Source organism: Rana temporaria, chromosome 13 (assembly GCF_905171775.1).
Source record: "Rana temporaria chromosome 13, aRanTem1.1, whole genome shotgun sequence".
NCBI lineage: Eukaryota > Metazoa > Chordata > Amphibia > Anura > Ranidae > Rana > Rana temporaria.
This window is the reverse complement of record NC_053501.1, coordinates 103555850-103583430: the sequence shown is the minus strand read 5'-3', so window position 1 is coordinate 103583430 and position 27581 is coordinate 103555850. Positions and strand designations below refer to the sequence as shown.

The window sequence follows — 27581 nt, the reverse complement described above, 5'->3', positions numbered from 1 at the left end:
CGCAGCTCTAACCGGAAAACCTATCAAGGAAAACCGACTCCATTCTGCGGTACTTTCAGAGCACTTTAATACAGCTAGGGTTTCAATACGTATGACCTTAGTCTATCATTGAAGGCCTATTCCAATTATTCATAAAATGGTCCGGTCAGAGAAAATATTTTGGGGGGACGGCTACTGGAACGCACTCAGCCGACCTATAAAAAGGTACAAAGATATAGGCCCAGATTCACAAAGCACTTACGCCGACGTATATCAAGTTACGCCGACGTAAGTGCAAATGTGCGCTGTCGTATCTGTGCGCCAGACCCACAAACAAAGATGCGCCTAAAACCAGGCTACACCCCGCCAACGTAGCTTGCTTACGCCAGCGTAGTGTGGGTGCACATTTAGGCTGGGTGCATGGTGCCGCTCCCATTGATTAGCCATTCAAACATGCAAATGAGGGAAATACGGCGATTCACGAACCTGCGCGTGCCCGACGCAGGCTACACGAGGTGCGGGTAAGTTGTACGTCCGGCGTAAAGTTATTCCCCATAAAGGAGGTGTAACCTAGCAGCAGACATGCAAAGGTCTGCACCAGGGAACACAAGCCGGCGTATTTTATGCTGGACGTGCGTCTGGCTGGGCGTAGGTTATGTTCACGCCGTACGCAGTGATCCGGCGTAGTTTAGGCAGTTGTTCCGACGTGGTTGTGAGCAGGCGGATGCGTCCACGTCACGGCGCATGCGCATTTCGTGATACATATCTGTCTGGCGCACGGCCCATCATTTGCATGGGGTCACGCCTCATTTGCATGGGTCACGCCCACTTCCACCTACGCCGGCCTACGCCTTTGACTCCCACGCCACGCTGGCGCAGCGTTGGGAGCACTGGCTTGCTGAATTCATTGCTTGCCTCTCTGCGCTGCGTTGGCGTAGCGTACATTGGTTACTCTACGGTGGCATAATGTGCGCCCACACTCTGTGAATCTGGGCCATAGATTCCACCAGTTAAGGATGAGCACCTTATGCCTCGTACAAACGATCGGAATTTCCGTAGGAAAAAAGTCCGACTGACTTTTTCCATCAGAAAATCCGACCGTGTGTATGCCCCATCGGAGTAATTCCATAGAAAATTCTGATGAATTCCATGTTCTCTTTTCCTCCAATGGAAATCCAGTAGGAATTCGATGTGAATTTTGTCGGACAAAGGTCCGATCGTGTGTACAGGGCATTACAGTATCAGAAAAGCACTTTGTACTAAGGCACTGCGTTGGGTCCATTTCCCTAGTATCTCATGTTGGTCAGTAGTAGGAGCACAATTCTGGGGCCCTAGATAGTCAAATACAATATTAATTCCCACATAAGGGTTGGTGCCAACCTGGTCATCAAGTTTCTGGTGGCCTCTAGTATTTTGGGGGGAACCCTTGCTATCATAAGTACAGACTATAGACTGGCTCCCTCAGTAGTGTGGAAGGTCCATTTCCCTAGTATCTCATGTTGGTCGACAGTATGAGAGTAATTCTGGGGTCTTAGATAGGCGATTAGTAGTTTCTGTATTAGGGCTGGTACCAATCTAGTCATCATGCGGCTTATGGATTTCAGTGGCCCGGATTCAGAAAGAATTGCGCTCTATTTGCGGAGGCGCAGGGCAACGATTTTGCCCTGCGCCCCCGCAAATATTTTGCGCTGCCCTCGATTCACGGAGCAGTAGCTCCGTAAATTGCGAGGGCGCGCCGGCAAAATTGCCCGGGGTAAGCGCGCGCAATGTAAATGATCCCGCCGGGGGCGGGAATCATTTAAATTAGGCGCGCTCCCGCGCCGAGCGTAGAGCGCATGCTCCGTCGGGAAACTTTCCCGACGTGCATTGCGGCAAATGACGTCGCAAGGACGTCATTTGCTTCAAAGTGAACGTGAATGGCGTCCAGCGCAAGAATGCAGCCTAAAATCTGCGTGGCATAAGAGCATAACAATTGCGCTGCGTAAATATGGTTACGAAGGCGCAATTGCTTACTGAATCTGGGCCAGTGTTATTAGGAGAACCATGACCATCAACGGCACTGACTATAGACTAGCTCCCTCGGTAGTGTGGGAGGTCCATTTCCTTGGTATCTTGTGTTGGTCGATAGTATGAGAATAATTCTAGGGTCCTGGATATGCAAATACATTAGTAGTTCCCACATTAGGGTTGGTGCCAACCTGGTCATCAAGTTGCTGGTGGCTTTCAGTGTTATTAGAGGAACCAGGGCTATTGTAGGGACAGACTATGGATCGGATCCCTCAATAGTGTGGTAGGTCTATTACCCTAGTACAGTGATGGCGAACCTTGGCACCCCAGATGTTTTGGAACTACATTTCCCATGATGTTCATGCAGTGTGGGTGAGGATCATGGGAAAGGTAGTTCCAAAACATATGGGGTGCCAAGGTTCGCCATCACTGCCCTAGTATCTCATGTTGGTCGATGGGAGAATAACTCTGGAGTTCTAGCTAGGCAATTACATTAGTAGTTCTTGTATTAGGTAGGGCTGGTACCAACCTGGTCATCAAGTGGCTGATGGCTTTCAGTGTTATCAGGGGAAACGTGGTTATCAATGGGACAGACTATAGCCCGTCTCCCTTGGTAGTGTGATAGGTCAATTTTCCTAGTATCTCACGTTGGTCGGTACTAGGAGCACAATTCTGGTGCCCTAGATAGGCAAATCCATCAGTAGTTTCCACATTTCCATACTAAAGAACGTAACAATCTCATAAGAAAACTATCCCACATGTGCAAGTCTTAATACTGCAATATTAATAAAATAAAAAAACAACATTGTCAACAGCTGAACACAAATGTACAAAGAAAAATTGCCTCTTTTTGTAGGTTCTATCATCGCCAGAAAAGACCAGTAAATAGGAAATTGTATAATAATATTCAACATACAATTTTATTCCAGTATAGAGTCAGAGAGAAAAATCAAAAAGAGGAATCCAGAAAAATCCCCTTCATCAGGGCTTTCCATAAGAAACAATGGCCCAGATTCTCAAAGGGCTTACGACGGTGCAACGCAATGTACGCCGTCGTAAGTCCTAATCTGGGCCGTCGTATCTATGCGACTGATTCTTAGAATCAGTTACGCATAGATATCCATTAGATCCGATAGGCGTAAGGCTCTTACGCTGTCGGATCTTAAATTCAATTTTTTTTGTTTGCCGCTAGGTGTCGCCTCCGTCGTTTTCCCAGTCGATTATGCAAATTAGCAAAATACGCGAGTTCCCGAACGTACGCGCGGTCGACGCAGTGAAGTTACGACGTTTACGTTAGATTTGCGACGCGTAAAGTTGCCCCTGCTATATGAAGGGCAACCAATGTTAAGTATGGCCGTCGTTCCCGCGTCGAAATTTTAAAATTTACGTAATTTGCGCAAGTCGTCCGTGAATGGGGCTGGACGCCATATACGTTCACGTCGAAACCAATGACGTCCTTGCGACATCATTTGGAGCAATGCACCCTGGGATATTTTCAGGACGGCGCATGCGCAGTACGTTCGGCGCGGGAACGCGCCTAATTTAAATGCTACACGCCCCCTACCCGGTTAATTTGAATTAGGCGGGCTTGCGCCGGGTGATTTACGCTACGCCGCCGCAACTTTACAGGCAAGTTCTTTGTGAATAAAGCACTTGCCTGCAAAACTTGCGGCGGCGTAACGTAAACCAGATACGTTACGCCCGCACAGTTTTACGCCCATATACGAAAATCTGGGCCAATGTCTATGGACTGAATTATTGTGTAATTTATGGTGTAAAAACAAAGTAAAATTCCAAAAATGCAAATTCATATGTTCTATTAACTAGCATGAAAAAGCCTTTCCAAAAGAGCTAGCAATCTAAAAGCCCAGTTTTTATCGTGCATGGCCTCTTATCATCATGCATGAGTTGGGTGAAGATATCTGAACCAGCCTGATCTTGTGGTCAAGTGCGTAGGGCTCATTCACACATGTAAGTTTTGCAAACGCTTGTTGCCACAAGGTAATATACCTGCTCTATGTACATTGTGGTGCAATTCATTGTGAGTGGCCCTCCTAACGCAATCCAACACACCACAGTGCCCCACAATACATATACCATGGCGCAGTGCACTGCATTTTTTTGTAATCCTCTAAGGTGCGTTGGCAGCCCATTTATAAGAACTGGGCTTCCTTAACCCAACACAACGGGTTTTAATCCGCCATGATGGAGTGCTTGAGTGTGAATGGGCCCCTTGTCCAATCATCATTATCATGTAAACACTGGCTGGGCGTTCTTCCTTAGACAACCAATGGGACCTACCTCTTTTTCAGACATGTACAGTTGGTCTCCCCTGATAACCACATAGCGGTTTTTCCAGATCTCCCGGAAAATCCCTTTGCCGCAGAACTTCCGAATCCAGCCCACTTTTTCCGGCTGGCTGGGCGGTTGGTTGCCATCCAGGGGGCCCTAGAGAGAAAAGCAGACAGGTAAGCTACGCCTGGGCGAATTTTTCTAGACGATGGTTCATACTACAATCACACACCTTGCTGTAACACCCGTGCAGATACAGGAAAATGTATTGTAAAGCAAGAGAACATGTTTACCGTATATACTCGAGTATAAGCCGAGTTTTTCAGCACATTTTTTTGTGCTGAAAATGCCCCCCTCGGCTTATACTCGAGTCACCTTTTTGTGCCTGATCTCCCTGACTTTGGGGACCCGGTACTGGCCGGCCGTAGGTCCCCTGGACCTCAAACTTTTTCTAAGCCTCCCATGTCCCATGTAGACTCCCATGTTAAATGGTAATTTCTGCTGTCATTTTGGGGACCCGGTACCGGCCGGTCGTAGGTTCCCTGGACCCGAAACATGGCACACATGTAGCCCCAGTTCTCCTCTACAAGTGTGCCAAGTTTGTCTGGGGGAACTACGGCCAGGGAGCACCGATTTTTCAAAGCAGGGCACCCCTTTCATATACTCCCATGTTAAATGTAAGTCTATGCATGGGCACAGGGAGGCATGGGCACAGTGAGGCATGCAGATGGACACCCTAGGCTTATACGCGCGTCAATAAGTTTTCCCATTTTTTTGTGGTAAAATTAGGTGCCTCGGCTTATATTCGTGTCGGAAAGTATATGCAAATATATTGCATTAAAGTGAACCTGTCATGCGGAAACGTGGAGGCCGTCTTTGCTGATCACCTAACGCTAGTCAAAGTTCACTGGAAGTATGACAACTGTCTGAGCATGCAAACTCATTCCCTGCAGAATAGTGTCCAATGAGAGCCTTGCAACTGTATACATCCTACAGGGCTCAGTTATTACAAGAACATACCCAAACCCCTGGCTCCACTCCAGATTTTCTCCCTCCATCCCACATGGACAACAGGAGTGCTGGCTTCCACAGGCCATCTCCACTTTAAGTCAAAAGTAAAAACAATATATATAAGCCGCACTCCAAAGAAGTTTAGCTCTTTCTTAGTGTCTCAAAAAAAAAAAAAAAAATTGATGTCTCCACCCAGAACCATCCATACTTGACGTGTTTCGTCACTGCGGTCTTGCTCACAAGGATACAGGACTTCCTGTATCCTTGTGAGTATCCAAGCCAGCAGTGGTCAAACAGGTTGAGAAGGGCTCAGTTATTGTCACACTGCAAAGCTGCCCTCACACAATTGTGATTGTAGTCTTTATGGTGAACTTCTAGAAACAAATCAAGTTGAACAATTTCCCTTAGGACAACCTGAGCATTGAGCTGCATTGATTATTACAGCTCAATGCAAGGACACTCGTAAAACAATTGTAGCTAGATTCACATTCAGTAGATACGCCGACCTAACTTGGAATCTGCGCCGACCTAAGTTTAAGTGTATTCTCAAACAGAGATACACTTAAACCTATCTAAGATACGTCGGCTTGCGCCGTCCTATCTTAGGGTGCAATATTTAGGCTGGCCGCAGGTGGCACTTCCATTGCGGTCGGCGTAGAATATGTAAATCACTAGATATGCCTATTCACGAACGTACGCCCGGCCGACGCAGTACAGATACGCCGTTTACGTAACGCATTATCAGGCCTAAAGATATTTCATCAAATAGTTGGAATAGTAATGTTAAAGTATGGCCGCCGCTCCCGCGTCGAAATTTTTACGTCGTTTGCGCAAGTCGTCCGTGAATAGGGATTTACGTCATTTACGTCCACGTCGAAATCAATAGGACCGTGCGGCGTACTTAGCCTGCAATGTACACTGGGATATGTAGGCGGATGGCGCATGCGCCGTTCGTAAAATCACGTCAATCACGTCAGGTCAAGCACCATTAACATAAAACACGCCCCCTCAGCCAAATTTGATTTAGCCGCCCTTACGCCCGCCCGATTTACGCTACGCCGCCGTAACTTAGCAGGCAAGTACTTTGAGAATCATGTACTTGCCTCGCTAAATTACGGCGGCGTAGTGTAAATGCCATACGCTACGCCGCCGCAACTATGCTTTTGCCATCCTGAATGTAGCTATTGTTCTCTATGGCCCGGATTCACAAAGCACTTATGCCGATGTATAACAAGTTACGCCGACGTAAGTGCAAATGTGCGCCGTCGTACCTGTGCGCAAACAGAGATGCGCCTAAAACCAGGCTACACCCCGCTGACGTAGCTTGCTTACGCCGGCGTAGAGTGGGCACACATTTAGGCTGGGCGCATGGTGCCGCTCCCATTGATTAGTCATTCAAACATGCAAATGAGGAAAAAACGGCGATTCACGAACCTGCGTGCGCCCGACGCAGGCTACGAGAGGTGCGCGTAAGTTGTACGTCTGGCGTAAAATTAAGCCCCATAAAGGAGGTGTAACCCAGCAGCAGACATGCAAAGGTCTGCACCAGGAAACACAGGCCGGCCAAGCCGGCGTATTTTACGTTGGACGTGTGTCTGGCTGGGCGTAGGTTACGTTCATGGCGTACGCAGTGATCCGGCGTATCTTAGGCAGTTGTTCCGACGTGGTTGTGAGCATGCACAGGGGGATGCGTCCACGGCGCATGCGCAGTTCGTTAAACGTACTTGTCTGGCGCTCGGACCATCATTTGCATGGGGTCACGCCTCATTTGCATGGGTCAAGCCCACTTCCACCTACGCCCTATGCCAGCCTGCGCCTTCGAAACCTACGCCACGCCGACGCAGCGTTGGGAGCACTGGCTTCCTGAATTCCATGCTTGCCTCTCTGCGCTGCGTCAGTGTGGCGTACGGAGTTTGCATTACGGCGGCGTAATGTGCGCCCAACTCTCTGTGAATCTGGGCCTATGTGCCCAGTTAACACTATACAAGTGAATTGCATAAATAGGCAGTACAATGCACATTAAACGCAACGTGCTTATCATGATACCAAAACAAAACAAAAAAAGTAGAATTTTGACCCTTGATGTGGGCTCTACCAGCAAAAATGCTTTAAAAAACACAGATCAATGCACAGTAAGAATGGAACTATTCGCCAACACACCAAGGATCTTTAATTATATTCAAATGGTTTTTGTTCAATAAAAAAAAAGGGCTATAGTTTGAAGACCCCTGAATTACAGCCTCAAGTCTTTTTGAGTATGATGCTACAAGCTTGGCACACCTATTTTTGGGCAGTTTCTCCCATTCTTCTTTGCAGGACCTCTCAAGCTCCATCAGGTTGGATGTGGAGCGTCGGTGCACAGACATTTTAAGATCTCTCCAGCGATGCTCAATCGGGTTCAAGTCTGGGCCACTCAATGACATTCACAGAGTTGTCCCGTAGCCACTCCTTTGTTATCTTGGCTGTGTGCTTGGGGTCATTGTTCGGTTGGAAGGTGAACCTTTGCCCCAGTCTGAGGTCCAGAGCGCTCTGGAGGAGGTTTTCATCAAGGATTTCTCTGTGCAATGCTGCATTCATCTTTCCCTCGATCCTGACTAGTCTCAAACGTTCCTGTTGCTAAAAAACATCCCCACAGCATGATACTGCCACCACCATGCTTCACTGTAGGGATGGTATTGGCCAGCTGATGAGCGGTACATGGTTTCTTCCAGACATGGTGCTTGCCATTCGAGCCAAAGAGTTCAATCTTTGTTTCATCAGACCAGAGAATTTTGTTTCTCATGGTCAGAGTCCTTCAGGTGCCTTTTGGCAAACTCCAGGCGGGCCGTCATGTGCCTTATACTGAGGAGTGGCTTCCGTCTGGCCACTCTACCATACAGGCCTGATTGGTTGAGTGCTGTAGAGATGGTTATTCTTCTAGAAGGTTCTATCCCCACAGAGAAACACTGGAGCTCTGTCAGAGTGACCATCGGGTTCTTGGTTACTTCCCTGACTAACCGATCGCTCAGTTTGGCCAGGCAGCCCACTCTGGGAAGAGTCCTGGTGGTTCCAAACTTCTTCCATTTACCGATGATGGAAGCCATTGTGCTCATTGGGACCTTTAATGCTGCAGAAACATTTCTGTACCCTTCCTCAGATTTGTGCCTCCATACAATCCTGTCTCAGAGGTCTACAGACAATTCCTTGGTTTGTGCTCTGACATGCACTGTTAACTGTGGGACCTTAAATAGACAGGTGTGTGCCTTTCATGTCCAATCAACTGAATTTACCCCAGGTGGACTCCAATTGTTGAAACATCTCAAGGATGATCAGTGATGACAGGATGCACTTGAGCTCAATTTTGAGTGTCATGTCAAAAGGCTGTGAATACTTCTGGGATTTTTTTCCTTTTTTATTTTTAATAAATTTGCAAAGGTTTCAAACAAGCTTTTTTTACCTTGTCATTATGGGGTAATGTTTGTAGAATCCATTTTGGAATAAGGCTGTAACATAACAAAATGTGGAAAAAGTTAGCATTTTTATCCTCATTATAGTTTGAAGGACGCCTTAGATCTACCGACAACTTGTGCCGGTGCCTTGGATAGAAGTTGTATGAATTCTTATAGTCTGGTCCTCATGTTTTGTTAAATCTAAATGGGATTGTATAATCAGAATATAATCAGAAAAACTGAGTGCTAAAAGATCCAGTTGTGTCAAGTGAAAACCTGGATTACCCAGAACCCCCTGCATGAACACACACCGCCAGTAGCAGAAGCACACCGTCTCTATACAGTGCATACGCCAGGGCCTGGCTCCAACATCCGCAGGGATCCCTTGTCCTAATTACAAATTATTAACTTCAATAAACCGCCGAGGACAGCTCCGACACGTCGTAAGTCATCCTTCATGGCCATCAAAGTGCATGCAAATACTCTACTGCAGCTTTTCCTATGTAAATGCCAGTGTGTAGAGTAATAAACGCAGACCAATTATGTCGTTGTCTCTGTACAAAGTGAGAACACGTTTCATCTGTATAATATTTTTTTTATGGATGCATCTGAATGACGGAAGTATTAACCTTTTTGTTCTTTAAAGGAAAAGGAAACAAGTGTGTCAATGAGAAATAAAATAGCCAATGCACTAACACTTCTCAAAAATACACAGAACCATCTGCCACAATTTAACCACTTGCCCACTTTCAACCCTTTTCCTGCCCAGGCCAAGTTTCAGCGTGCAAGGCGGTCTGTCGCCCATTGATTGACAATTGCGCGGTCATGCAACACTTTTTCTTTGTTTCCGACTTTCCGTTATAAAATGTTGCAAATAAGAAACCTTTCTTCTTCACTGATGTGCACTAATGAGGCTGCACTGATGGGCACTAACAGCGGCACTGATGGACATTGATGGGGCTGCACTGATCACCAGGGCACTGATGATCAGTGAGTAAATGTGTGCTGTCACAGGATAGCCAGTTATCGGCTTTTCTTTCCTCACACAGTGCCAGCGCTAAGGAAAGAAAATGAATGCCATTTGTTTATAAAGTGAAGAGCTGTGATTGGACACAGCTGATCACATGGTAAAGGGCCGCTGTGATTGACCCTTTATCTCGATCTGTGATCAGTTGTGTCTGAAGGACGTGCAAGGGGGGTGGGGGTTCTAGGTGGATGTCAATAGATGCCCTCCCAGAACTGGAGGACAATGCTGTAGCCGTCTTCCGGCTAAAGCGGGGTCAGCAAGTGGTTAATTCTTCCAAAAGGGACTCTTGTTAGGGGCAAAAGCCTGCAGGAACCGTAGTTGAGAAAGGCTGCTTTAGAGGAACCCTACTCGACAAAGGCCGCTCTAGAGGAACCCTACTCGAGAAAGGCCGCTCTAGAGGAACCCTACTCGAGAAAGGCCGCTCTAGAGGAACCCTACTCGAGAAAGGCCGCTCTAGAGGAACCCTACTCGAGAAAGGCCGCTCTAGAGGAACCCTACTCGAGAAAGGCCGCTCTAGAGGAACCCTACTCGAGAAAGGCCGCTCTAGAGGAACCCTACTCGAGAAAGGCCGCTCTAGAGGAACCCTACTCGAGAAAGGCCGCTCTAGAGGAACCCTACTCGAGAAAGGCCGCTCTAGAGGAACCCTACTCGAGAAAGGCCGCTCTAGAGGAACCCTACTCGAGAAAGGCCGCTCTAGAGGAACCCTACTCGAGAAAGGCCGCTCTAGAGGAACCCTACTCGAGAAAGGCCGCTCTAGAGGAACCCTACTCGAGAAAGGCCGCTCTAGAGGAACCCTACTCGAGAAAGGCCGCTCTAGAGGAACCCTACTCGAGAAAGGCCGCTCTAGAGGAACCCTACTCGAGAAAGGACGCTCTAGAGAAACCCTACTCGAGAAAGGACGCTCTAGAGAAACCCTACTCGAGAAAGGCCACTCTAGAGGAACCCTACTCGAGAAAGGCCGCTCTAGAGGAACCCTTAGTTGAGAAAGGCCGCTCTACACGAACCCTAGTTGAGAAAGGCTGCTCTAGATGAACCCCAGTTGAGAAAGGCTGCTCTAGATGAACCCTAGTTGGGAAAGGCTGCTCTAGATGAACCCTAGTTGAGAAAGGCTGCTCTAGAGGAACTCTAGTTGAGAAAGGCTGCTCTAGAGGAACCCTAGTTGAGAAAGGCTGCTCTAGAGGAACCCTAGTTGAGAAAGGCTGCTCTAGAGGAACCCTAGTTGAGAAAGGCTGCTCTAGAGGAACCCTAGTTGAGAAAGGCTGCTCTAGAGGTACCCTAGTTGAGAAAGGCTGCTCTAGAGGAACCCTAGTTGAGAAAGGCTGCTCTAGAGGAACCCTAGTTGAGAAAGGCTGCTCTAGAGGAACCCTAGTTGAGAAAGGCTGCTCTAGAGGTACCCTAGTTGAGAAAGGCTGCTCTAGAGGAACCCTAGTTGAGAAAGGTTGCTCTAGAGGAACCCTAGTTGAGAAAGGCTGCTCTAGAGGAACCCTAGTTGAGCAAGGTTGCTCTAGAGGAACCCTGGTTGAGAAAGGCTGCTCTAGAGGAACCCTAGTTGAGAAAGGCTGCTCTAGAGGAACCCTGGTTGAGAAAGGCTGCTTTAGAGGAACCCTAGTTAGGAAAGGCTGCTCTAGAGGAACCCTAGCATTCCACAGAACCTACTTGAGAAAGGCTGCTCTAGAGCAACCCTAAAGCTGACTATACATGGATCGAAATTCGCCTGTCTACCAATCCTGTCTGTCTGATTTTCCTAGCTCGATCAGCGCTGCTGAATTTAGTCTGTAGCACTGGTCAGTGTATTCTGATGGCAGGGAAGTCTCCCCACTGTCAGAATACAATTTCCCTATCCCCATCAAGTAATTTTTAAAAAATGTTGCATTCAACCTGCTTGTTGAATAAAAATAAATGACTAATGTATAGGCTACTTTTGCTTCCACAGAACCCTGGTCGATTAAGGCTACCCTAGAGGAACCTTAGGGTTCCGCAAACCCCGATTTAGAAAGCCTGACCTAGGTAATCACCTGTCTGCAGCTCTAAGACTTCTTTTTAACAGTACAAATTTTCTTTAAAAAGTCATTTTGTTGCCGTTTTAAATCTGCAGGCTTCTACCGGGCCTCCAATTAGGTTGGCGGCGGAGGGAGAATCTTGGATCTGATTGGTTGCTCCAGGCCTCTTTGAAACAATTCTTTCCCCAGGCACATTGATAAATGAAGCTCATTATCTCTTTATCAATATATTTAACTACAATTCAGGTACACAAAGCAAAGTACAAGATAGTCTATAAAAGCCAACGCTGCTCTCGATTTCCAGGCTTGCTAGCGGTAATGGTTGACACCTCTCCTACGGAGTGATAACAAGCACCTCGGTGGTTGGAGGCTTTAGTTATTGATGGGGAGCTTTTCAAGCTCTTTGGAAAATCTCCCTTCAAACAGGCCTCATGCTTGTATCCTCCATGACCTAATGCCGACCACAAACATGCAAATCTCTAATGGATCTCAACCAGCTTTCCATTGTAAAAATTACCAAAAGCCACCCAGCATGTTGTACTGTTCCAATACACACTGCTGGTGGTACATTGTTTTTACTCATTTGGTTGTTTTTGCGAACAAGGGCTAAATGAGAGTGGTGCAGGAATTTGGATACCCACAGACAATATACTAAGGGATTACTAAAGCTAAAATGTCCCACTTCATTTTGGATGGAGTGGGGGATGGTGAGAGCCCAGTCAAGTTTTTATTTTGTTTTACGCCCTATATTTGCATTCACTTCCTGATGTGGCTCCTTTCTAATAAAAAAAACAACTTTAAAGGGTTCTCTCACGCCACAATGCTAGGGCTAGCGCAAGCATCTTGCCATACAGCGGCAGGGCCGGGACAAGGGGTGGGCAGGAGGGACGGCTGCCCTGGGTGCAATGTTTTATTTCAGGGATGTGGGCACCCTGACCCTAAGGCAAAGGGGGGATGCAGTTTGGCATCTTTGCCCTGGGCACTGAGTGAGTGAGTGAGAAACTTGTAGAGTGCAACACATGCAAACTGTATCGCCTCTTGGCACTGCAGGGAAGCAAAGGGAAGGCAAAATTGAGCGGCTGATGGGCTTCCATTAACATTATCCTATTGCCCAGTACTATTGTTATAGCACTGGATTGCCTGCAGCCAACCACCAGCGCTGCCATGTGGAAGTAAAATTATTGAGTGCCATGATTCCCCATACCCAGACCTACTGGATATTACTTTTCTCTCCTTATGGCCAAATGTACTGTCATGTAAGCAAAGGGAAGGCAAAAATCAGCGGCTGGTGGGCTACCTTTAACATTATCCTATTGCCCAGTACTGATGTGATGGCATGGGATTGCCTGCAGCCAATAACCAACGCTGCCAGATAAGAGCAAGATCAATGAATGACATCTCTTCTTGTGGCCAAATGTAGTATTATGGAAGCAAAGGGAGGGCAAAAATGAGCGGCTGATGGCTTACCATTACCATCAGCCTATTGCCCAGTACTATTGTGATGGCACTGGATTGCCTGCAGCCAACCACCAGTGCTGCCAGGTGGGAGTAAAATTATTGAGTGGCACGATTCCCCACACACAGATGTACTGGATATTACTTTTCTCTCCTTGTGGCCAAATGTAGTGTCATGGAAGCAAAGGGAAGGCAAAAATGGAGCGGCTGGTAGGCTACCATTAACATTATCCTATTGCCCAGTACTGATGTGATGGCACTGGATTGCCTGCAGCCAACCACCAACGCTGCCAGCTAAGAGCAAAATTAATGAATGACCTCTTCTTGTGGCCAAATGTAGTGTCATGGAAGCAAAGGGAAGGCAAAACTGAGCGGCTGGTAGGCTACCATCAACATTATCCTATTGCCCAGTACTGATGTGATGGCACTGGATTGCCTGCAGCCAACCAACGCTGCCAGGTAAGAGAAAAATTAATGAATGACCTCTTCTTGTGGCCAAATGTAGTGTTATGTAAGCAAAGGGAGGGCAAAAATGAGTGGCTGGTGGGCTACCATTAACATTATCCTATTGCCCAGTACTGATGTGATGGCACTGGATTGCCTGCAGCCAACCACCAGCACTGCCAGATGGGAGTAAAATTATTGAGTAACATGATTCCCCATACACAGGCGTACTGGATATTACTTTTCTCTCCTTGTGGCCAAATGTACTGTCATGGAAGAAAAGGAAAGGCAAAAATTAGCGGCTGGTGGGCTACCAGTAATATTATCCTAATGCCCAGTACCATTGTGATGGTACTGGATTGCCTGCAGCCAATCACCAGCGCTGCCAGGTAAGAGCAAGATTAATGAATGACATCTTAAAGGGGTCCAGTTGATGGGAAATTTCCTTCCACTGTTTCTCGTTTTGGAGTCTTTCAAGGTCCCCTTTGGAGATTTAAGTTCCCGGCTCCTCCTCCTGCATTCTTCACAGTGTCAATGAAATCGCAAACAGTGGGGTTCCTCGTTATGGTCGGTGTGAGACACAAGCCCAGAGATCTCATGGCCTCAAGGAGTTTCAAGCAGAGATAGTCTTGTAAAAGCACCAGTAATAAGGGTAAGCCATGGGGAGGGGCTCTGAGTAGAAGAAGCTGACCAATCAAAAATCTCCATCTGGGGATCCGGTTCTGAGAAGCTAGCAATCTACCAATGACTTCAGACATATTTGTAAATATTTGCTGACTGTGCAATGATCCCATGTAATCCAGCTATGGTGTACTGGTGGATTGTCTGTGCTTCCAGAGCAACCAATCAGCTTCCAGCACAGGTTAGACAATGACGGGGGAGACACAACGCCAACTAAGATATTAGGCATGCTTATATCAAAAGACATTTAAAATATTGCCAATGGAAAACCCATTATTTAGAATATGGATAGATCTCTAGAGCCATCTACCAACAGAAAACGATGTGTAAAAAAAATCTTCCGGTTGGAAGATCACTATACACATTACAATCTCAGCCTACATTCTTTGTACAATCAATTTTAAATGTGGCAAAACTATGTAATATGAGGACCTACCTTACCTATCCAATACATCTGGATCTAATCAGTTGTTGGTAGATCTAAAGGTGATTGTACAGTATATTTAAGTCATGTGTGTTGAGGCCTAGGCATACAATCTGACCGTACAATCTTTGTATGATCAACTTTAGATTTACCAACACCAAAAAACATGAAGAGATAACTAGACTATTCAATCAATTTGTTTTCAACCAGAGAGAGAGAGAGAGAGAGAGAGAGAGAGAGAGAGAGAGAAAGGGGAGACAGAGGGGGGAGAGATAGTAAGAGGGGGAGGGAGAGAGGGGGGAGACCGAGAGAGAGAGGGGGGAGACCGAGACAGAGAAAAGGGAGATAGAGAGACGGGAGAGGAGAGAGAGAGAGAGAGAGGAGAGACAGGAGAGAGAGAGAGAGAGAAGAGAGAGAGAGAGAGAAAGAAAGAAGGTAGAGAGAGAGAGAAAGAAGGTAGAGAGAAAGAGAGAAAGAAGGTAGAGAGAAAGAGAAGAGAGAGAAGGGAGAGACGGGAGAGACGGGAGAGACAGAGAGACGGGAGAGACAGAGAGACGGGAGAGACAGAGAGACGGGAGAGACAGAGAGACGGGAGAGACAGAGAGAAGGGAGAGACAGAGAGAAGGGAGAGAGAGAGAAGGGAGAGAGAGAGATGGGAGAGAGAGAAGGGAGAGAGAGAAGGGAAAGAGAGAAGGGAAAGAGAAAGAAGGTAGAGACAGAGAGAGAGAAGGTAGAGACAGAGAGAGAGAAGGGAGAGACAGAGAGAGAGAAGGGAGAGACAGAGAGAGAGAAGGGAGAGACAGAGAGAGAGAAGGGAGAGAGAGAGAGAAGGGAGAGAGAGAGAAGGGAGAGACAGAGAGAGAGAGAAGGGAGAGACAGAGAGAGAGAGAAGGGAGAGACAGAGAGAAGGGAGAGACAGAGAGAGACAGAGAGAAGGGAGAGACAGAGAGAGAGAGAGAAGGGAGAGACAGAGAGAGAGAGAAGGGAGAGACAGAGAGAGAGACAGAGAGAGAGAAGGGAGAGGCAGAGAGGAGGGGAGAGAGAGAAGAAAAAGAGAGAGAGAGAGAGAAGGGAAAGAGAGAGAGAGAGAAGGGAAAGAGAGAGAGAGAGAGAGGGGAAATAGAGAGACGGGAGAGGAGAGAGGGGGGGAGAGAGAGAAGGGAGAGACAGAGAGAGAGAGAAGGGAGAGAGAGAGAGAAGGGAGAGACAGAGAGAGAGAGAAGGGAGAGACAGAGAGAGAGAGAAGGGAGAGACAGAGAGAGAGAGAAGGGAGAGACAGAGAGAGAGAGAGAAGGGAGAGACAGAGAGAGAGAAGGGAGAGACAGAGAGAGAGAAGGGAGAGGCAGAGAGGAGGGGAGAGAGAGAAGGGAGAGAGAGAGAAAGAGAGAGAAGGGAGAGAGAGAGAAAGAGAGAGAGAGAGAAGGGAAAGAGAGAGAGAGAGAGAGAAGGGAAAGAGAGAGAGAGAGAAGGGAAATAGAGAGACAGGAGAGGAGAGAGGGGGGGAGAGAGAGAAGGGAGAGAGAGAAGGGAGAGAGAGAGAGAAGGGAAAGAGAGAGAGAGAGAGAGAAAGAGAGAGAGAAGGTAGAGACAGAGAGAAGGGAGAGAGAGAGAAGGGAGAGGGAGAGAAGAGAGAGAGAGAGAGAGAGAGAGAGAGAAGGGAGAAACAGGGAGAGAGAGAGAAACAGAAACAGGGAGAGAGAGAGAGAGAAACAGGGAGAGAGAGAGAGAGAAACAGGGAGAGAGAGAGAGAGAAACAGGGAGAGAGAGAGAGAGAGAGAAACAGGGAGAGAGAGAGAGAAACAGGGAGAGAGACAGAGAGAAACAGGGAGAGAGAGAGAGAAGGGAGAGAGCGAGAGAAGGGAGAGAGCGAGAGAAGGTAGAGACAGAGAGAAGGGAGTAAGAGAGAGAAGGGAGAGAGAGATATGGGGAGAGGGTGTAGAGAGAGACAGAGAGAGAGAAGGGAGAGAGAGAGAGAGAAGGGAGAGACAGAGAGAGTAGGAAGAGAGAGGAGAGAGAGAGAAAAGAGGAGAGAGAGAGAAAAGGGGAGAGAGAGAGAAAAAGGGAGAGAGAGAGAAAAAGGGAGAGAGAGAGAGAGAAAAAGGGGAGAGAGGGAGAGAGAGAGAGAGAGAGAAAGAGAAAAGGGAGAGAGAGAGAGAGAGAAAAAGAAAAAAGGGAGAGAGAGAGAGAGAGACAGAAAGGGAGGGCAGAAGGAGAGAGAAGGGGAGACAGACACAGAGGGGGGGCAGAGAGAGAGAGAGACAGACTCAAATCCCCCCCCTCCCATACAAACTTAACTGCTTTGGCAATGCTAAAATGTATTTGGTCCTGCCAATAAAGCTTATTTGAATTTGAGATAAAAAGAGAAGATAGAGAAAGATATCTAAAGAGAAAGAATGCATGAAAGAAATGAAGGTGATAAAATTCCTGAACAAGAATGAAGAAAGTCTCTCCTTGTAAATCCATTTTATACTGATGGGGGGTAGATGTGTTTTCTATATATAAACGCACATCTCTCTGTATACACGGCGGTCACATACCTCTATGATGGACATATCACTCAGCACAGACCTCCAAACATCTACATGTCAGAGTCATGCAAACACAGCAAACCTTGCCCCGCTCTCCCTGCATTTCCATCTACAGACAGCAGCAGGCTGGGCAGGCAAACCTCCATCAGAAGCAATTGAGGGCAGCTGTATGCAATGCAGGGAAGGCAGCTAACATTACAGTGCACAGAAATCCCTGCTCAATATAGATGGCCCCCCCCTTCCTCCTCCTCACCATAGTGGTAGGTACCCCCTGTCTTACCCACCATGGAGGCACCCCCATGTCCTCTCCACTATGGGGGTAATACCATGGTGTTGAGGAGATAAGGACACCTCTATGCTGAGGTTGTCAGAATAGAGGTGTCCCCATCTCCTCAACACCATGCTGGTACCCCAATTATCATTGAGGTACCACCATCTACTCCCCACCATGGTGGTAGCTGCTCTCTTGCCTATTGTGGTGGTACACACCTCATCATAGTAGTGCCCCCATCTCCTCTCCAGCATGGTGGTACCCCCATCATCAGAGGTGCCACCATCGACTTCCCACCATGGTGGTACCCCCTTTCCGGCCTATCAAGGCCCCCACCTCTTCTCCCCACCGTGGTTATACACCCCTGAATCACAGGGGTTCCTCATCTCCTCTCCGCCATAGTGGTATCCCCCTCTCCTGCCCATCATGATGCCCCCATTTCCTCCCTATCATGATGATACCTCCTCTCCTACCCATCATGGTACCCCCATCTCCTCCCCACCATGGTTGTACCCCCTCATCATAATGGTGCCTCCATCTCCTGCCGATTTTGATGGTACCACCTCATTATAGTGGTGCCCCCATCTTCTCCCCACCATGACTGTACCCCCTCATCATAGCGGTGCCCCCATCCCCTCCCCACCATGGTTGTACCCCCTCATCATAGCGGTGCCCCCATCTCCTTCCCACCATGGTTGTACCCCTCATCATAGCGGTGCCCCCCATCTCCTCCCCACCATGGTTGTGCCCCCTCATCATAGCAGAGCCTTTATCTCCTGTCCACCATGGTGGTACCCCCTCATCATAGCAGTGCCTCCATCTCTTCTCCACCACAATGGTACCCCTTCTCATCATAGTGGTGCCTCCATCTCCTCCCCACCATGGTTGTACCCCCTCAAGATAACGGTGCCTCCGTCTCCTCCCCATCATTCTGGTGCCCCCATCTCCTCCCCATCATTCTGGCGCCCCTCATCTCCTCCCCACCATGATGGTACCCCCTCATCATAACGGTGCCCCCATCTCCTCCCCATCTTTGTGGTGCCCCCATCTCTTCCCCATTATTGTGGTGCCCCTCATCTCCTCCCCACCATGATGGTACCCCCTCTTCATAACGGTGCCCCCATCTCTTCCCCATCATTGTGGTGCCCCTCATCTCCTCCCGACCATGATGGTACCCCCTCATCATAACGGTGCCCCCATCTCCTCCCCATCATTCTGGTGCCCCCATCTCCTCCCCATCATTCTGGTGCCCCTCATCTCCTCCCCACCGTGATGGTACCCCCTCTTCATAACGGTGCCCCCATCTCTTCCCCACCATGATGGTACCCCCTCATCATAACGGTGCCCCCATCTCTTCCCCATCATTGTGGTGCCCCTCATCTCCTCCCCACCATGGTGGTGCCCTCTTCTTCTCACCCTCTTTGCAGAGACGTTCTTCTTCATTCTACAAGCCGAGCTCCAGGCTGATGGTGGTGTCCAGGCTTTGCACAGACAGAGCTGCTTCCCCTCTGTGTGTCCCCAGGCTCTGCTGCTACTGCTGCTGCTTGTCCGCCTCCTGCAGATCTAGTTTCACTAAGTCCAGCCAAGCCTCTTTAACACAGAGACATGTCCACATCCACTGACACACAGCCCCCTCTGCTTCCCTTCCCTGTTCAGTAGCTCCATCTATGGTGAGCTACTGTGATGTAAGATCACAGAATACAGAGCACATTACATTGTAACACGTGAGGAGGCTTCCTCCTTTGTTTCTGATTATTCACCCCCCCCCTGCCTCCTCCTCCCTGTCTCTGGAATAGGAGGGGGGGGTATAGACTGGAGGGGGGGGGGGGTGATTGTGAAATTCACTGAGGCCCCCTCATGCTTGTAGACACCTATTCAGTCATCCCCATCACTACTGACCCCCCCCCCCCCTTATCCAGTCCCACCGCCGCCGGCATACATTTATTTGTAACCCTTCTATAGCTGCAGAGGGCACACCATTGCCATAGCTGCCAGCCGAGCGTTTTTAAGGCCGAGCGTAGATTTCCGAGAGCCGAGCGTACGGTTTTATTACCATCCCTGGGGCCAGACGTGCTTTGAAGAAAATAATATCTATTTTCCTTGAAAAATAAATTTTAGGTAGATTTTTTCATTGAAATCAAGGGGGTGCAGAGGTATGGGGGCACCACTATGATGAAGGGGTACTCATGGCTTGGAGGAGATGGGGCACCACTATGAAGGGGTACTATCATGGTGGGGAAGAGGTGGAGGCACCCCTCTTATGAGGGGTTACTACCATGGTTGGGAGGAGATGAGGCACCACTATGATGAAGAGCCTCTTCATCATAGTGGTGCCTCATCTCCTCCCAACCATGGTTGTAACCCCTCATAATAGGGGTGCCTCCACCTCTTCCCCATCATGATAGTACCTCTTCATCATAGTGTTGCCTCATCTCCTCCAAGCCATGATAGTACCTCTTCAAGAGGTACTATCATGGCTTGGAGGAGATGAGGCAACACTATGATGAAGAGGTACTATCATGATGGGGAAGAGGTGGAGGCACCCCTATTATGAGGGGTTACCACCATGGTTGGGAGGAGATGAGGCACCACTATGATCAGGGGGTACTACCAGGGTGGGGAGGAGAAGGGGGCACCACTATGATCAGGGGGGTACTACCAAGATCGGGAAGAGATGGGGGCACCACTATGATCAGGGGGCCCCATCATAATGGGGAAGAAATGGAGGCGCCACTATGATGAGGGTGTGCTACCATAGTTGGGAAGAGATGGGGCACCACTATGATGAAGGGGTACCATCATGGTGGGGAAGAGGTGGAGGCACCCCTCTTATGAGGGGTTACTACCATGGTTGGGAGGAGATGAGGCACCACTATGATCAGGGGGTACTACCATGGTGGGGAAAAGATTGAGGCACCACTATGATCAGGGGGTACTACCAGGTTGGGTAGGAGGTGAGGCATCATGATGAGCAGGAGGGTTGGATACCACCATGGGGAGCAAATGGGGTACCAATGTGGATTAGGGGTGTATAACCATGGTGGGGAGAAGATGAGGGGACCATGATAGGATGGAGAGGGTACCAATCACTGATCAGGGGGTACTACCATGATGGGGAAGAGATGGAGGCACCAGTATGATGAAGGGGTACTACCATGGTGGGGAGGAAATAGAGGCACCACTATGATGAAGGGGAACTACCATGGTGGGGAGGAAATGGGGGCACCACTATGATGAGGAGGTACTACCATGGTGGGGAGGAAATGGGGGCACCACTATGATGAGGAGGTACTACCATGGTGGGGAGGAAATGGGGGCACCACTATGATGAGGAGGTACTACCATGGTGGGGAGGAAATGGGGGCACCACTATGATGAGGAGGTACTACCATGGTGGGGAGGAAATGGGGGCACCACTATGATGAGGGGGTACTACAATGATGGGGAAGAGATGGAGGCACCGTTAGTATGTGGGTGTGCTATCAGTGTGGGGAAGAGATGAAGGCACCACTATGATGAAGAGGTACTATCATGGTGTGGAAGAGGTGGAGGCACCACTATGATGAAGGGGTACTATCATGACGGGGAGGAGATGAGGCACCACTATGAGCAGGTACTACAATGATGGGGAAGAGATGGAGGCACCATTAGTATGTGGGGGTGCTATCAGTGTGGGGAAGAGATGGAGAAATCACTATAATCAGGGGGTTCTACCATGGTGGGGAGGTGATGTGGGCATCACTATGATGAGGGGGTACTACCACGGTTGGGAAGAGATGGGAAACCACTATGATGAGGGGGGTAGTACCATGGTGGGGAGGAGATGGGGTACTTCTATGATGAGGGTGTACAACCATAAAGGGTAGGATAATTTTTTAATTAAGAAAAGTGTAATTTTTCCCAAAAAAGTGCGCTTGTAAGACCGCTGCGCAAATACGGCCTGACAGAAAGTATTTCAACGATCGCCATTTTATTCTCTAGGGTGTTAGGATAAAAAATATATATAATGTTTGGGGGTTCTAATTAGAGGGAAGAAGATGGCAGTGAAAAATGACATTAGAATTGCTGTTTAACTTGTAATGCTTAACTTGTAATACCACCACCAGAAGGCGCCAGCTCACACAAGGAAGAGCTGGGGACTTCACAAAAAAATAAACCTTCCAAGCCAAGTCGCCAGGATGCTATTTCTAGTCCCCATGGCGACCGGGATTTGTCGAGCCCTGGAGAGATAGGGGCATCATGATGAGCAGGAGGGTTGGATACCACCATGGCGGGGAGGAGATGGGGCACCATTATGATGAGGAAGAGGTGGAGGCACCATTAGGATGAGGGGGAGCTACCAGTGTGGGGAAGAGATTGAGGCATCACTAGTATGATGGGGTATAACCATGATGGGAAAGAGATTGAGGCATCACTGTGATGAGGGGGGGTACTACCATGGTGGAAAAGAGATGGGGTACCTGCATGATGAGGGGGTACAACCATGATGGGAAGGAGAGGAGATACCAAGATACCACCGTGATGGGTAGGAGAGGGAGATACCACCATGGTGAGGAGGAGATGGAGGCATTCAGATGTGGGCATTGTGATGGGTAGGAGAGGGAGATACCACCATGGTGAGGAGGAGATGTGGGCATTGTGATGGGTAGGAGAGGGAGATACCACCATGGTGGGGAGGAGATGGGGGCATTGTGATGGGTAGGAGAGGGAGATACCACCATGGTGGGGAGGAGATGGGGGCATTGTGATGGGTAGGAGAGGGAGATACCACCATGGTGAGGAGGAGATGGGGGCATTGTGATGGGTAGGAGAGGGAGATACCACCATGGTGGGGAGGAGATGGGGGCATTGTGATGGGTAGGAGAGGGAGATACCACCATGGTGGGGAGGAGATGGGGGCATTGAGATGTGGGCATTGTGATGGGTAGAAGAGGGAGATACCACCATGGTGGGGAGGAGATGGGGGCATTGTGATGGGTAGGAGAGAGAGATACCACCATGGTGAGGAGGAGATGGGGGCATTGTGATGGGTAGGAGAGGGAGATACCACCATGGTGGGGAGGAGATGGGGGCATTGAGATGTGGGCATTGTGATGGGTAGGAGAGGGAGATACCACCATGGTGGGGAGGAGATGGGGGTTTGAGATGTGGGCATTGTGATGGGTAGAAGAGGGAGATACCACCATGGTGGGGAGGAGATGGGGGCATTGTGATGGGTAGGAGAGGAGATACCACCATGGTGAGGAGGAGATGGGGGCATTGTGATGGGTAGAAGAGGGAGATACCACCATGGTGGGGAGGAGATGGGGGCATTGTGATGGGTAGGAGAGGGAGATACCACCATGGTGGGGAGGAGATGGGGGCATTGTGATGGGTAGGAGAGGGAGATACCACCATGGTGGGGAGGAGATGGGGGCATTGAGATGTGGGCATTGTGATGGGTAGAAGAGGGAGATACCACCATGGTGGGGAGGAGATAGGGGCATTGTGATGGGTAGGAGAGGGAGATACCACCATGGTGAGGAGGAGATGGGGGCATTGTGATGGGTAGGAGAGGGAGATACCACCATGGTGGGGAGGAGATGGGGGCATTGAGATGTGGGCATTGTGATGGGTAGGAGAGGGAGATACCACCATGGTGGGGAGGAGATGGGGGTTTGAGATGTGGGCATTGTGATGGGTAGAAGAGGGAGATACCACCATGGTGGGGAGGAGATGGGGGCATTGTGATGGGTAGGAGAGGGAGATACCACCATGGTGGGGAGGAGATGGGGGCATTGTGATGGGTAGGAGAGGAGATACCACCATGGTGGGGAGGAGATGGGGGCATTGTGATGGGTAGGGGAGGAGATACCACCATGGTGAGGAGATGGGGGCATCATGATAGACAAATCGTTATTTTCTGGAGTCATTGGGTAACCTTGAAGGCCAGTAGAAGGGATGTCGGCCATTCAGGACCATCCTTTGTTACCAGCTGAGCATTTCCAATAATTGAATGTTTGGATGAGGACAAAGTTGACAACACACTATACAATCTGATTGTACAATCTCCTTTACATCTACCACCATCTATGCAGTACAAGGGGAGGAGCAGAGCAGACAACCATAGTGAAGAAACCTACATTCCAACCCCATAGACAGGAAATCTGATCTCACCCAATCCGGCATCTCGTGTCTATGGGTATTAGTCTCCTACTGACTACTATCAGAGATCTACATCAGAGTCCCCCCTTACATCAGAGTCCCCCCTTACATCAGAGTCCCCCCTTACATCAGAGTCCCCCCTTACATCAGAGTCCCCCCTTACATCAGAGTCCCCCCTTACATCGGAGTCCCCCCTTACATCGGAGTCACTCTTATATTAGAGTCAACAGCAGAGTCCCTCCTTAGGTTAGGATCCATAACAGACTCCCCTTAGATTAGGGTTCCCTTTACATCAAGATCACCATCTACTTCCTTCTGTGAGATGCGGTCTCTTAGATGACACAGACATGTAAATCCTAATGCCTGTTCAGTTCTTGGCTGTGTCCACAAATGTTTGACACAGATCAGCCTCTTGTCTTGTGACTTGCACTGTGGGCTGATTGATGACATCATCTAAGAATCTGCAAAGTCTGGCACAGATCAGCCCCTGCTGCAGCCTCTCACCTTGTGATTTGCTACAAAGTTACAATGTACAGCCTGACTGATCACTGAGGGGAGAGGAGACTGAGGAAATGCTTTGTCCTGCCCGCATCAGACTCATGACATCACATCAGCTTTTTAACCCCTTACTCAACGCTAAAAAGTTCCGTGCTAAGTGGTCACAGTGACCGAGCTGTCCACCGTGTGCGGGAGGGACTCCCGAGTATGTGACAGCCAATCAGAGCGATCACATGATTGCGAAGCGCACTTTCGCTTCCCGTCTTTCAGAACTCCTAAAAAGGGCCGGCGCAAAGGGGTTAAAAAAATACATGGCGCATTTCCAAAATCTGACAGTGTTACTGTGCCGTGTACATCAGAGTCCTGTGTCCCTTTCTCATGGACAAAGGAAGAAAAACAAATGTCCCCCCCCCCCCACCGGGATCCAGGAATAAGGTGGTCTTCTGGTGAGCGAGGCGTGGGAAAACTGTGCGGCAGGAAAGGTCAGACGTCAGCAGCATCAGTTCTAAAGAGAGATTCCCATCTGACCGTCCAATCAGAACGCAGGACTGTCTGGAGCATCACCACTGAACGTCACTGCAAATCCAGAGGGACGCAATACTTCCCCTTCTCCTTCCCCTATACATCATACATTCCCCCAAAATACTTCCCCTTCTCCTTCCCCTATACATCTACATCATACACCCCCCAATACTTCCCCTATACATCTACATCATACACCCCCCCAATACTTCCCCTATACATCTACATCATACACCCCCCAATACTTCCCCTATACATCTACATCATACACCCCCCAATACTTCCCCTATACATCTACATCATACATCCCCCCAATACTTCCCCTATACATCTACATCATACATCCCCCCAATACTTCCCCTATACATCTACATCATACACCCCCCAATACTTCCCCTATACATCTACATCATACACCCCCCAATACTTCCCCTATACATCTACATCATACACCCCCCAATACTTCCCCTATACATCTACATCATACACCCCCCAATACTTCCCCTATACATCTACATCATACACCCCCCAATACTTCCCCTATACATCTACATCATACACCCCCCTATACTTCCCCTATACATCTACATCATACACCCCCCAATACTTCCCCTATACATCTACATCATACACCCCCCAATACTTCCCCTATACATCTACATCATACACCCCCCAATACTTCCCCTATACATCTACATCATACACCCCCCAATACTTCCCCTTCTCCTTCCCCCATACGTCTACATCCCCCCAATACTTCCCCTTCTCCTTCCCCTATACATCATACACCCCCCAATACTTCCCCTATACATCTACATCATACACCCCCTATATATCTACATCATACATCCCCCCAAAATACTTCCCCTATACATCTACATCATACATCCCCCAATACTTCCCCTATACATCCCCCCAAATACTTCCCCTATACATCTACATCATACATCCCCTAATACTTCCCCTATACATCTACATCATACACCCCCAATACTTCCCCTATACATCTACATCATACACCCCCAATACTTCCCCTATACATCTACATCATACATCCCCTAATACTTCCCCTATACATCTACATCATACATCCCCCCAATACTTCCCCTATACATCCCCCCAATACTTCTCCTTCCCGTATACATCAAACGTCCCCCAAATACTTCGCCTATACATCTACATCATACATCCCCCAATACTTCCCCTATACATCCTCCCAAAATACTTCCCCTATACATCTACATCATACATCCCCCCAATACTTCCCCTATACATCTACATCATACACCCCCCCTATACATCTACATCATACATCCCCCCAATACTTCCCCTATACATCCCCCCAATACTTCCCATCTACATCATACATCCCCCCAATACTTCCCCTATACACCCCCCCAATACTTCCCATCTACATCATACACCCCCCCAATACTTCCCCTTCTCCTATACATCAAACATCCCCCCAAATACTTCCCCTATACATCTACATCATACATCCCCCAATACTTCCCCTATACATCTACATCATACATCCCCCCAATACTTCCCCTATACATCTACATCATACATCCCCTAATACTTCCCCTATACATCCCACCAAAATACTTCCCCTATACATCTACATCATACATCCCCCCAATACTTCCCCTATACATCCCCCCAATACTTCTCCTTCCCGTATACATCAAACGTCCCCCAAATACTTCGCCTATACATCTACATCATACATCCCCCAATACTTCCCCTATACATCCCCCCAAAATACTTCCCCTATACATCTACATTATACATCCCCCCAATACTTCCCCTATACATCCCCCCAATACTTCCCATCTACATCATACATCCCCCCAATACTTCCCCTATACATCCCCCCAATACTTCCCATCTACATCATACACCCCCCCAATACTTCCCCTTCTCCTATACATCAAACATCCCCCCAAATACTTCCCCTATACATCTACATCCCCCAATACTTCCCCTATACATCTACATCATACACCCTCCTATACATCCCCCCCAATACTTCCCCTATACATCTACATCAGGGATATTCAATTAGGGAACCTCCAGCTGTTGCAGAACTACAAGTCCCATGAGGCATTGCAAGACTCTGACAGCCACAAGCATGACACCTAGAGGAAGAGGCATGATGGGACTTGTAGTTTTGCAACAGCTGGAGGTCCGCTAATTGCATATCCCTGATCTACATCATACACTCCCCTATACATCTACATCATATACCCTCCTATACATCTCACAATACTTCCCCTATACACCCCCTATACATCTACATCATACACCCCCCTATACATCCCCCAATACTTCCCCTATACTTCTACATCATACACCCTCCTATACATCTTCCAATACTTCCCCTATACATCATACACCCCCCTATACATCCCCTATACTTCTACATCATACACCCCCAATACATCTACATCATAAACCCCCTATACATCCCCCAAATACTTCCCCTATACATCTACATGATACACCCCCCTATACATCTCCCAATACATCTACATCATGCACCCCTCTATACATCATACACCCCTTATACATCCCCCAATACATCTCCCTATACATCTACATCATACACCCCCCAATACTTCCCCTATACACCCCCCAATACTTCCCCTATACACCCCCCAAATACTTCCCCTATACATCTACATCATACATCCCCCTATATATCTCCCAATACTTCCCCTATACATCTACATCATACATCCCCCTATATATCTCCCAATACTTCCCCTATACATCTACATCATACATCCCCCTATACATCCCCCAATACTTCCCCTATACTTCCCCTATACTTCCCCTATACTTCTACATCATACACCCTCCTATAC

General features: G+C 48.4%; 1 protein-coding gene across 1 annotated transcript in view; it reads right to left on the bottom strand.

Annotated features, from left to right (window-relative positions):
• Positions 1 to 19277, bottom strand: part of PLEKHO1 (pleckstrin homology domain containing O1) — an 82420-nt gene extending 63143 nt beyond the window's left edge. The window contains exons 1-2 of the mRNA XM_040333824.1: positions 18964 to 19277; positions 4288 to 4434 (exon numbers count right to left, since the gene is read on the bottom strand). Of these exons, the coding sequence (XP_040189758.1) occupies positions 4288 to 4434; positions 18964 to 18990 (174 nt within the window). The 5' untranslated portion in view covers positions 18991 to 19277. The remainder of the gene's footprint in view (positions 1 to 4287; positions 4435 to 18963) is intronic.
• Between the last annotated feature and the right edge of the window lie 8304 nt (positions 19278 to 27581).